The sequence below is a fragment of the Taeniopygia guttata genome, chromosome 4 (assembly GCF_048771995.1).
Source record: "Taeniopygia guttata chromosome 4, bTaeGut7.mat, whole genome shotgun sequence".
NCBI classification, from domain to species: domain Eukaryota; kingdom Metazoa; phylum Chordata; class Aves; order Passeriformes; family Estrildidae; genus Taeniopygia; species Taeniopygia guttata.
The window spans coordinates 52,945,092-52,957,180 of record NC_133028.1 but is presented as its reverse complement, the minus strand read 5'-3'; the positions used below and the strand labels follow the sequence as shown (position 1 = coordinate 52,957,180).

General features: G+C 38.9%; 1 protein-coding gene across 11 annotated transcripts in view; it reads left to right on the top strand.

Annotated features, from left to right (window-relative positions):
- The window catches only part of CCSER1 (coiled-coil serine rich protein 1), a 617,316-nt gene that overhangs the window by 65,904 nt on the left and 539,323 nt on the right, over positions 1-12,089 (top strand). For all 11 annotated transcript variants that reach the window (XR_012055746.1, XR_012055747.1, XM_072928594.1 and 8 more), the window contains 2 exons: positions 2,766-4,124; positions 6,517-6,704. Coding sequence is in view for 9 of the 11 variants with exons in the window: in XM_072928593.1 (XP_072784694.1) it covers positions 2,766-4,124; positions 6,517-6,704 (1,547 nt within the window). In the remaining 2 variants the exon portion in view is untranslated. Of the gene's footprint in view, positions 1-2,765; positions 4,125-6,516; positions 6,705-12,089 lie in introns of those variants that run through there.

The following is a 12,089-nucleotide window of genomic DNA, read 5'->3' as shown; positions in this document are numbered from 1 at the left end:
TTTCCTTGTGTTGCAAGCAGAGAAGTTGTCATTTTAACTTAATGATAAGCTTTGACTGGTTAACAGTGCAAAATGTGTGTGTATATATATGATATGTAATTCTATTAAATCATTACTGTTAAAAATCTTACTAGAACATTCACAACATTCAAACAGTGTATGCACATGGGCATGCATGTATACAGGTATATTTGCACAATGGTGTATGCTTTAAGAAATATTCTCTGATAGCTGTTTTAGACCTAGAAAAAAACAGTGTATTGTACTGTATTGAGTGAGGATTTCTGCTGCTTAGACAATTAGAGGAATGCTGACAGTTTGTGTTCTTCCTTCACGAGACAGGAAAGGAGGAATCAACTGAATAAATGCCATTTTGTTATCTGCTGTTAGAGGCAATATATTCTATTAAAATTTATTACCAACTGGAAGGCCAAAGCTATGTTTATTCAGGGTCAATCTTTAGGAATAATCTCTTATTATTTAGACACAGTCTTTGTATTCCTAGTGCAAGTTACAGAGTGTGCTTTTTGCTCAGTTTTCTGCTTCCTTCTGGTTTCAGCTTGGAAAATTTTGTAGTTACAAACTAGGATGGCTTCAGTGAAGTGACAGTTTAAGCTATGGGCAGGAGAACAGCAGCAGCAAATGTTTTATACACCCATAAAATGCCTATAGGGATTTAAGGTATTTTTTAAAAGTACTTTGTTAATCTATTCTATTGTACAACTGCATGCTAAAGGTTTGGTTTTTTTTGTCAGCAATTTCGATCTCTCTTTAAAACACAGGAAAGAATTCTTACAATCTGTAAAAATCATGTGTGTATGTGCTTATCCATGTGTACCAGTAAGCCTGCAAGGTAGAGAGTCACTACAGCAAAGAAACCCCAATGCAGTTAGGGTCTTGGAGTGGTTAAAGAAGCCAGAGAAGGGGAGGGGATGAAGGGTTTGATGTGGCTTTCAAAAGCCCATTTTGGGTAGGCAGAGTTGTGGACGGGTGAACAAGCTGGGATAACACCAGTTCCTGTGGGAGTTCACAGAGCCGTGCGTTCTTGGCACTGTTCCCACTGCAGTTGCTCTTATGTAGTGGTCTAAATGCAAACTTTCATACCTGTCAGTGAAATGGAACAGCTGGCTGTGCTTCAGTTCACTGCTGGATGTCAAGTTTTTCTGGTAACTCTGTGTGGTCCTGTATTGCCAGTTTTGCCCTAGACAGACAATTCAAATTGGGGTTTCAGTCACAGAACAATGGGCGTTGTCTAGGTCAGGCTGTAGCTTGCCACCAGAGCTCACCAGTGGCTTCTTGCAATTCGTGACTATTCTCAAGCTGTTTTTCTCATCCTAAACTACAAAATTGCTTATTGATTCCTGATGCTTGTGAATAGTGTGGCTGCTTGGCACTGCATCTTCAGAGTGGAGCTGTACTCCACTCTGAAGATGCAGTAGCATTTAAAAAGAAATGTTAACAGCAGAAAAGTGCAATTCAGCCTCTAGTCAGAAACAGTCTTTGAGCTTGTTACTCATTCTTTCACAGTTATATAACATGTATGTAGTTTTAATAAAACTTAAATAAATTCTGTTTCCATTTATATATATGTGTGTGTATGTATACACTACCTAAATATATATAGCTGACTGATACTTGCTGAGCCACATATTAAATTGCTCATTAGATGAATTACTTTGTTTTTGCAGTTGACATACAAACATTGTCTAGACAGATGACTTGGAGTTTATTTTTACGTGCTGAGCACCAGCAGCTCATGAAGTGACATTGGGGCATAATTCCTACAGCTTCTCCTGTTCTTGTGATTATATATACATGTTTTTATTACTGTCTCTCTGTGGTCCTGTCTTTCACAGAGGTAGTTTATTATAACAAGAACAAAAAGGAGATGGAACTGGTCTGTATTTCATAAAGATTAATATTCTTCCAGTACATCTACAGTGCTGATTGAAAGAACTTTTGCTTAAATATTTATAAAAAAATTACAAGTGCCTGTGCATGGAAGCACTTCTCACTAATTTCAAAAAACATGAAAAAAGAGCTAATTATAAGCAAATAGGCTGTGAGAGGATTTCAGAAAAATGTTCAAAGAAGACATTACAGTTCAAATCTAGAGACATGATCCCATATTTTGACAGTAAAATCCTTGACCTTACAGTTCTTTAGGAAGAATTTTTGGTGTTGCATATTTTGGCTGGATTGCAATGCCATCATTTTCTGTATTGGAAGGTGTTACATACAGCCTTTAACAGAAGCACATAAAGTAATTAAAATCCAACTGAAAATTCAATGAAGATTGAAAATTTATATCCTCTTCTTTCATGCAAAAATCTGAGTGTTTAGAAATACAGAATAATGATATGTTCTACTCAGATCATGAAAAATGAACTATCTTTGAGGAGCGCTTACAGTTTATAAGAAGAACTTAAAAACAAGGATGTTTGGGTGATACACTAATAGATCTTTTGGCATTTAGATTTTATACTGTTACCCAGTGTAACAGTATACAATACTGTTGTCCAATACTGTATATAAAATTGGATCTTTTGTCAGTAGAATATTTTAAGCCACATGTTTGCTCAGTTTTCAGTGCTGGCTATTGAACATCACTTTGAAATGCTACAAGTCTTCAGTAATGTGTGTACAGCAAATTGATGTTGACATCTCATGCATTTAGGCTGACTGACAAATCTGTTTGAGTGATCTTTGAGGCTGAATAATTAATCTTATTCCCTCCCTCCCCCCTGTTTTTTATTTCATCCTAGGTTATTTTATTGGCTGTGAAGAACCACGGACCCTTTGTGCCCTGATGGGGGACTCGGGATCCAGACGATCGACTCTCGTATCTCGCTTGCCAATATTCAGGAGAAGTGTTAGCCGGAGACACGACTCCCTTCCTTCCTCGCCTTCTTCTGCCAATGCCATTGGTGTCCACACCTCCTCCCCATCCAGCACGAACTCCAGCTCAGGGAGCACCGGAAAGCGCCGGAGTATTTTCCGCACTCCTTCCATTAGCTTCCATAACAAGAAAGGGAGTGAGCAGAAGTCTGACTCGGCAAGTCAAAATGTTAACATCTCAAATGGTGCCCAGTCCTCTCTTAGCACTTTTCAAAAACTCAGCTTAGACGAGCACATAAAAAGCAGAGGAAGGCATTCAGTTGGCTTTGGCAGCTCACGTAACAAGAAGATAACAAGGTCTTTGACAGACGATTTTGAAAAGGGAAAGGAGCCCTCAGCTAATAAGAATGTCTTTATCAATTGCATAAGCTCTGGGAAGAATGAGGGCGATGATTCGGGCTTTGCAGAAGAGCGAAGCCGATATTCTGTCAAACAGTCCACACGAAAACTTCTCACCAAATCTTTTTCCTCACACTACAAATTTTCCAAACCAGTTCCAGAGAGTCAGTCAGTTTCCTCTGTGCAGCAGCCCAGGTGCTTGCTGGAAGTTAAATCCTATGTGGAGAGTGAACCTGTGATGGCCAAATTGTCTCCTCCATGCTCGGCTGAGACGACGGAGTGCATGGGCAGCTCCCTGCAGTCCCCGCTGCTCTCGGCTGACCTCACGGCTGCCCAGACCCCCTCGGACTTCGTCGCTCTGACCGAGGACTCTGTTTCAGAGGCTGATGCCCTGCCCAGCAGTGGGCCAGGGGCACTGCTCACAGAGGATTTTGGCCATGATGTCTCTACCTCTCAGATCTTCTTTAATCCTGCTGCTGCTCCTGTGAGGGAGAGAGAGACTGTGCAAAGTGCTGGCCATTCTGCTGTTGTATCTCCTGTGAGTCATGCAAGCTCATGCAGTGTGGAATCCAGTACCTTATTCAAAACCTCAGTTGCTAATCAAACAAAAGTATTGTTGCAAGCCAATGGACTACATATTAATGATGCCAGCCACATAGAAAAAATTAACTCAGAAAATGCACATTTAGGAACCTTGACGTTACAGCATAGTGAAGAACCAGTGACACTCTCCCCAAAGGCACGGGGGTTGAGTGGCAGCAGAGATGAAAGCACTCCATGCAAGCACATGAGAAACACAGTTCCTCTAGTGGGGTCTAACGCTGTTCCATGTTCTGAACCTCAGTCCTTTAAAACACAACAGGGTTATGAATCAAACCATCCTAAAGGTATGTTTCATGGTCTTTTCATTTTTGAGTTTGGTGGGTTTTGAGTCATTCATTATGAGTCATTCATTATCATTTCTATAATGACTGTTTTGTCATAAAGTGTTTTTTAGAATTGCAAGTGCTAACTGTGAAGTTCAGAAAGTAGAAATTGTGTCCTCCCCAGAACTATAGGAATTAAAGGCAAAGTCTGTGTTTTTTTTGAGTTTAAGAGTTTGCAAACACCCATCAGTGCTGTTCATGGCTATGCTTTGCTTAATAGAAAATGAATTAGAATGCAAATTCCCAGCTTGTGTTAGAGGCTGAGGCTACGATTCCTTGAGACATGGCTATTTTGGACTTGAGCCATGGGGTTGCATAATTTGGGATGGAAACATCACCGGAGAAACAAATATTCCTGTAGTGTGATTACGGGAAACAATGCCGTTTACTTTATATTGATCGGGGTTTAGAAATTTCTAGAGTCTTGCTTTCTCTACTCAACTGATGTTATAGAATAGCTCCGAGTGGGTATTTTATCAAAGTATGAGAGATCCTGTTTCTGCTTCCATCTGAAATAAATGTCCAAATTCTCATTTTGTCATCTGTGAAACCGAGGGAGTTAATTACCATCTAAATTTCACACTAGGTCTGTAGTTTATGAAGAGTAATTTGGAGTACTAACAAGATTAAGTGGAAAGACTGTGCCTAGAAATCCCAGTCTATAGAGATACAGATAAATAAGGCACCAGGCCCTTGAGTGAAGGACACCTGTCAGAAGACATTTATCTCTGACAGCTGATTTTCTCCAGCCAGCTTAATGACTGGTGCTTTCTTGCTTAATCCTGAGGCTCTATGTGAGGGGGCAAAATTTGAGAGTTAACAAGGCAGCATTTGTAGTGATTGTGTTAGAAGATGAATGATGATAAGTATAAGCTCCTATAAATTCACACCCATCATTTTGCTTGGATATTTATCTAGGCATGTAGATTATAAGCAATCAAAAGCAATCTTGCTTTTTTGAATTATTAGTCACTGCTAGGCTTACTTGGGTATCTTGTATATAAATGGCAATAGAAAGTCAAATTAATCCACTGAATTAGCTTTCACCAGAGGCTCCTCTTTCACTCGAAACCTCAGTCACTTTGGGGGAAAAAATATTCCCATTTATCTGTATTACTGGTCCTGAACACTCAGTTTGTCTTCCTTGCCACATTGTCTCATCTGTAAATAGCTCTTATTACTAGAGCTAATACTGCACTATATAAAAGTTGTTGATTTAAAAAAATAGAAAAGTTCTGGTTTTTAGTGCTGTTCAAAATACTTTTTTTTCTGGTGTTGTGAAGAATGTATTTCAAATTAGAAATTCATCAAGGGTACAAAGGAACCAGTGAAAATAAGACAAAAGCGTGCCATATGAAATGAGTCAAATACAGAAAAACCTTACATGGCAATCAGCAAGATGTGGTTATAATTACTTATACCTCTTGCAAACAGACTGGTTTGAACATTTGGTTTTCTAAAACAGTATTTGAACCAAGATGTGAATAGAAAATACTTCTGTGCATTTTCTTTGGTAATAGATATTTTCTCTTCTGTACCTGGTATCATACCTGATATCATTATAGATAGCATGGTGAATGTGACATTGATGTGTGAGGAGGTTTGATGTGCCACATATTTCTTAGTATACTTTTATGTATTTTTATGTGATATGGATTTTTTTGAGAACCTTTAGAGAAAATCTCTATTCTCTTGCAAAATGCAAAAGGTAAAATTTTCTGTGTGACATTTATTATGCTACTACTCTTTTATCTGTCCCCATCTCTAAATTTTCCCTGACATGTCAAAATGTATTTTTTTCTCCTCTTTTCTGATGTGTTACTGTTTTAACTGGACTGGGATTTTGCCCCCTGACTGCAGACTGATGGAGGGTGCAGGTGTAAGGCTAAACTAGGAATGCTGAACAGAAATGGAAACTGATGTGCATCCCTGTTATGCAGGGGTAACAAAGTTGTCACCTGGCCCTTCAAAAGCTGGACTTGCCTTTGGGCCTAGGGTAAGGCAGGCTGGCACCACCGGGCAAGTGATAGTTTCTCTGGTAGATATTACTTTCAGCAATTTGGGAATGTCCTATAATAAAGGGAGAAGGAAAAAGATGGATCAAAGAATCTTTCTGGATTCTATGAGGAGCCCTTGCCTGGGCTATGGTGTGCTGAGCATGCCTGTCTCTGGGGCTGAACTGGGGGCCCAGGTGACACCTTGATCTAGGGAAGCATGATCTGCTTTCCACAGAATATTTCTCATATGATTTATTTTCAGTGTAATTATTTCAAGCAAAGCAGTGTTCTCATTAAGAAAATACTTGTAGAGAGCAGTTCCCTGTAACAATTGCTGATTGCTTCTCTCGTTGTAGTTGATCTTGCCAGCAGCCTCAGTCCATACAGGGAAGGCAGATTTGTTGAGAAACGACTGAGGTCCTCTTCAGAAGGCACTGCTGGGGGCAGCCGGCTGATCATAAAACCAAAGGATGGAAATGCAGAAGATCTTAACAGCCTAAGGAAGCAGAGAGCAAGCTCGTCCTCTTCTAAAATGAACAGCATGGTGAGTTTTATTCCCACATCCATAAGGTTATGCTTTTTTTCTGGTTGGTGTAGCTATAGTGAGAAGCAGTGACCTCACAACTAACAGTAATAAAGAGGGCAGGAGCTGTCTCAGGCTTCCAAAATGTGATCCAGGCTCAGATTCAGATATTAAAAGTATTTTTTTTGCAGGGTGTGGTGCTGTGAAAAGGTTTGGATACTTTCTGGGAAGAGTTTCTTGCTGACATGTGTTAATAATTTGGTTGTGTTTGGAGCTTTTAGTATTTTTCTGTTTTTGAAGGAAGTTTGCATCCAAATATCAGTGAATAACATGTAATTTTTCAAAGCCAGAAAGAACATGATGATACCTAAAAGATGCTGTTTCATGTAGGTATACAAAGCAGATGGAGTTCATGCACTAAAATACTGGTTAATCCTGGCTCAGGCCTGTGAACCTTTTTTGGGTTCTTAGACCCAAGCTGTTAGGCAGATCTGTGTTTATTTAAATACTAGGCTATTTGATGCTATTGCACTTCTGTCTGTTTACCTCCATATTAATGATTGAAATGGGAAGGTGACAATCCAGGAACAGCAGGAAGTAGGCAAAGTGTGGATGGGATTAAATGGTAATCTGATCCCTTCTTTGTGTTTTGTTTATGAAATTTGAGCTTTTTTCCCCCTTCTGCCATTAGCAAGATTGTCCCCATATCGACATGATTTGTTTATGCTTACTGGTATTATAATCACAGACTTCTAAAACAAGATTAGAGAGCATGCTCATAAGGGAAGGTAAAATTATTCCTTCTTTCCCCTCAATACATGTGGGTAATACGTTCCTATTTTAAGAAAATAGAGCTTTTTTAGTAAAAAGTGAGGTTTAGGAAGTAAATCAAGCAAAACCAAACCTGAAAACACCCTCTGCACCATCTCCCCCCCGTGAACAACCAGAAGACAAAAGAAAAAAACAATTTTCTGGAAGCAAAATTAAAAAAAAAAAAAGAAATTGAATGTTCATAATAATAAATATTTGAACAGGAAAAGCGACGCTTCAAAATACTTGTCACAATCAATTTGTCTTTGACACCACTGTAGCAGATGGCTACAAATGAATGATGCTAATGAGAATAAATACTAGGTAAAGAATTGGTGTTACTACACAAATTATTATAAAAAACCTTAAGTGTTTAGAACAACATGAGTCACATGGCTGGCTGTCTCATGACAACATGAGTCACATTGGCTGTATTCATTTTTTTCATTTGTATTTATTTTTTTCAGTTCTGGAGAAAAATGAACCACTTACATTTAAGGGGTGGAAAATCCCTGGGGGAGAGCAGAGGCCCCTGTGGCAAGGGCAGCATCGCTGTGCACTTCTGTTCTGAGGCACTGAACGAGCAGCTGTGGCTGTGGGTGCCGGTTTTCTGGCATCACCCAAATGTCTTGTTAAGCTGAAGAAACTGTATACCTGTATCTTTGCCCCTGTTTGTGTTATTTTTCTTGCTGGCATGCAGTGTGAACTGGTAGTGAGGAGCCAGAAAATCTTGCTAAAGGAGTGCAAGATTTTTCACCGGAGACAGGAAGTAAAAAACCAGCATCTGAGAAATTGTTCTTTATTCTAAACATTCTGGTCAGCAGAGTATTCTTGCATAATTGTCAGTTCTTGTTTTGAAGATGAAAGGTAAAAGTTTGGATAGATTGACCTCCTAAATACTGGGAATATGTATCAAACCTACAAACAAGACCACTGCTTCCCTAAGAGGGGGGTTAACTAACTTGTGAGGTGCTAGAAGTAATTTATATTCTGGCTAAGACCAGTGCTGTTTGTAAATGAAATTTAGGGAAGAAAAAAAAATCTTTCAAAATAACTCTGCAAACATGCCTATTTCGTAGTATTGTAAATAATGATGTGAAAGGAATGCTTGAGATGAATGGCCAATTATGTGTTTACAAAGCCGCTGTTCTTGCAGTGGCCGATTCCTGCTACAAGAGGGCACCGTTTCACCAGGAATGGTTTTGGCAAGTGATCAGGACGTGTGTTTGAGCAGTTTAATGTTATTAATAGACCCTTTCCAAATGAGAAATGTTGGTAGTGATGCAATTTAAAGAGATGGATATCGCTGTATAAGCTCTGCTCATTCTAATGCTTTAACAATAAGTTAACAAATTTAAATTTTTTGACATAACATATAGATTAGTTAACTATGTCTCAGAAGGTTGGTAGAAATTATGCTTCACCTGCTGTTTTTGCCTAAATGTTTCTTCTTTTCCAATGTGTAAGGGAGACAAAAAGAAAAACATGAATCAGCACAGGCAAAAGACCTGAATGGTCTGAAATATGCAGTCCTGCAAGACCAGTGAAAAGAATGTAAACCTGGATAGTTGACACAATGAAAATTAGATTTACCGCATTAAAAAAAAAAAAAAAAAAAAAAAGAAAGATCATACCACCAAATCACTCTAAGTAAGTTCTGTAAGAGTTTTAGGAGACAGAGCAGCAGGTGGAAGAGACTTGATGTATAGCAGAACTTGGAACTAAGAGAAAGTGAGATTTGTGTAAGCAATAAAATTATCCATCATGCCAAAGTAATGGCTAATATGGAAAGCTGAGTATTCTGACTATCACATTTATCAGTACAGAGACAAAATCTTAACTTTTTTTAATGTGTGATAATCAAGTGCTAGCAAATTAAAGTCATTAAGACCAGATAGTCATGAAGGATGATATGAATGGGAGGAAGTAACTGTGCATGCTAAAAAAACTTAAGAGGATGGTGGGAGCATCTGGATCACACTGCCCAATTCCAAGGCATGAGCTACACTGTGCTGTATGCATCCATGTGTTTTCACTTTGTCTAGAAATAGGGCTGTGCAGAGGATTAAGACTGCCCGCTTACTTGGCTCTTGCAAATCTGCCCTTCTGCCTCTCTGCTATTCTTTGCAAGGAAAATAGTGATTTGTCTTTTCAGCTGCTCTCTTGCCCATGCCTGTCTATCAACCTATGTGCTACTTAACTAAAAAACCCTTATTTTTCAACTTCTTGTCTCAGTGGGTGAACACTGCAGGACTGTGTTTCTGTGGGCACTCTTCAGCACATTTATCTCTTCAATTTCTCGTACTGGAGTCTTCTCTAAATGTTGCCTGTTTCTTGCTTCTTAAATTCAGCTTCAACTTTTCACCTTTGTAGGTAAAAACTTTTGTGCTTGCCTTCAGTGCTGTGTCGTCAGCTTCCTTTGCCTGGAGCAAAGCAGCCTTGCCAACCTGTGCCAGCCCAATTAGAGCAGCACAACTTATTTTTCTGGATTGTTGCTTTGTCTGTGCCATTTTTTTCTTTGCATCTTTCCTGTGGTTCCTATATATCAGATATAAAACCAGGGACTTCTGAGGCCTAAGGACATCCCTGCCTTTTTCCTCTCAGCTTTAACAGTGGCCCTGTTGCCAAGCTGTCAAATAATTGCATTCGTGTTTTCTCCCATGCTGCCTATCATGCACTTGGGTAACTGCAATTACATCAAAATTTGCTTCATTTCCTTTCTGAATTTTCAGTTTAATTTTTTTTGCCTTGCCTAAAGATCATTTTTCAAGATGCATGCTAGTACTATATTACTAAAGTTTTTACTGAGTTTTTTTTTGCTTATCTATCCAGTGCTGATGCTAAGCCAAAATTCCCTTTTTCTCATGCTTGTCCTATGCTTGTTAAGTGGGGATGCTCGAAGTACCAAGTATCTCAGTAAATGTTTGTGTACAGCATAAATTAGGAACAGTGAATGTAAAACCCAGTGTCAGAATACAGGGCAGTATTTCATGGGCAGGAATTCAATTTGATAATGGAATTAGTTGAGTATGTTAGTTAAACATTACATTTTAGAAATTAATAATTTGCTAATTTAGTACAGAGCAGGCTATCTGGGGTTTTGGGAACATAGAATAAATGTAAATGATTGACACAGAAATATGCTTGCAAAAGAGAGATTAACTTCAAATATTTGAGACTCCTAGTGTGTCTGGAGGGGGTAGAAAGTCAAAGCGGAGGTCTCTAATGAAAATGTGTTATGGCCAGAACATCTGTGGTAATTATCCAATTAGTATCTAAATTTTGGCTGGTGTCCTGGATATTATATGTGTGTAACTCCACCTCAGTTTTGTTACCTAAGTGATTTGGGGTGGCTTAGTAGTTAATAGTCAGGCTTCTAGTATACTTCGGAAATGGTACTTACAGTGATGGAGCTGTTATCCTAACCACTGTATTTAAGTCTCTTCCTGTGTTTGATATTGTACCTTATCAGGCTGTACCCAAATCTGTAGCTCGTGAAAGTGTGCTCATTGCTTCTCACAGATAACTTTATTCTTAATGTTACCTGAGCACTCTTTATTTATTATCAAGCACTGGTTTTAATCCAGTTGCTATATCATGACAGGAACAGGAACATTCTGTGCCCCCATGGACTTCAGTGAATGTACATGAATAAGGGCTAAGATGTCTTTTTATGTTCCTCTTGCTTATGCTGAGTTGTATGATATTTTGATGATGTATGATTAAGCACAGAGTATGAATCAGACTAAGTTGGCTGCTAATGTGGAGAGAATTGAAGGAATTTTCATAATTGCTTGAGGTGGCTTTAACATTGACCTTCAGGAAGCTGTGATTTCTATGCAATGTGTGGCTGCTACATGAGGTGGTGCTTATGTGAGAAGAAACACAGAATAAATGCAGTATTTTTTGTCCCCAGGGTGCAGCAATTCAAGGTAGGGTGCTTCTTCCAGGTGTTTGATCCTTTTGATTAAGATGGAAGCTGCTATTGAAAATTCCTTGAGTTGAATGGGTTTCAAAGGGTGACCAAGAGTAGATGTGAAAGTAGAGTTGAATGTGGCTTTTTTTTGTGACCCATAAATGTGACCTGTAAAGGCCTGAGAAAACCTTGTGGGGTATTCTCTCCTTCTACAGACTGGCATTCATTATTAATGCCTGAACAGCCTGCCCTGGAAAGGCAGTGAATGAAATTAGAGGGAGGATTTGAGTGCTCAGAGTCTTTAGTTCAGGTTGAAAAAAATCCTCAAACAAAATAGCCTTTTTCAGATATGCCAAGACTCTTGCAAAAATATGAACTAGGTAAGTAAAATGCACAGAATTCTTTGTCTTCTGCACAACCTTCTTTGCAACAAGCAGTGTGTGCTCAGAATAGCTACAACCTGGTTTTAACTTGCTGTGAGGGTGTATTATCTGGTATCAATGGTGTTCATAAAAACTCTGTCATAATGAAAATAGATGTGCTGTTCTTTTTCTGTCACCGAATTATGTTATTTTGGCGTAATTCAAATTTGTCTCTGCTAGGCTGGGCTTCTTGAGGGAGAATATTTAGGAACATCAATTGTTACTGAACTGTTCAAGCAAACCCTGTAAGGCAATGGT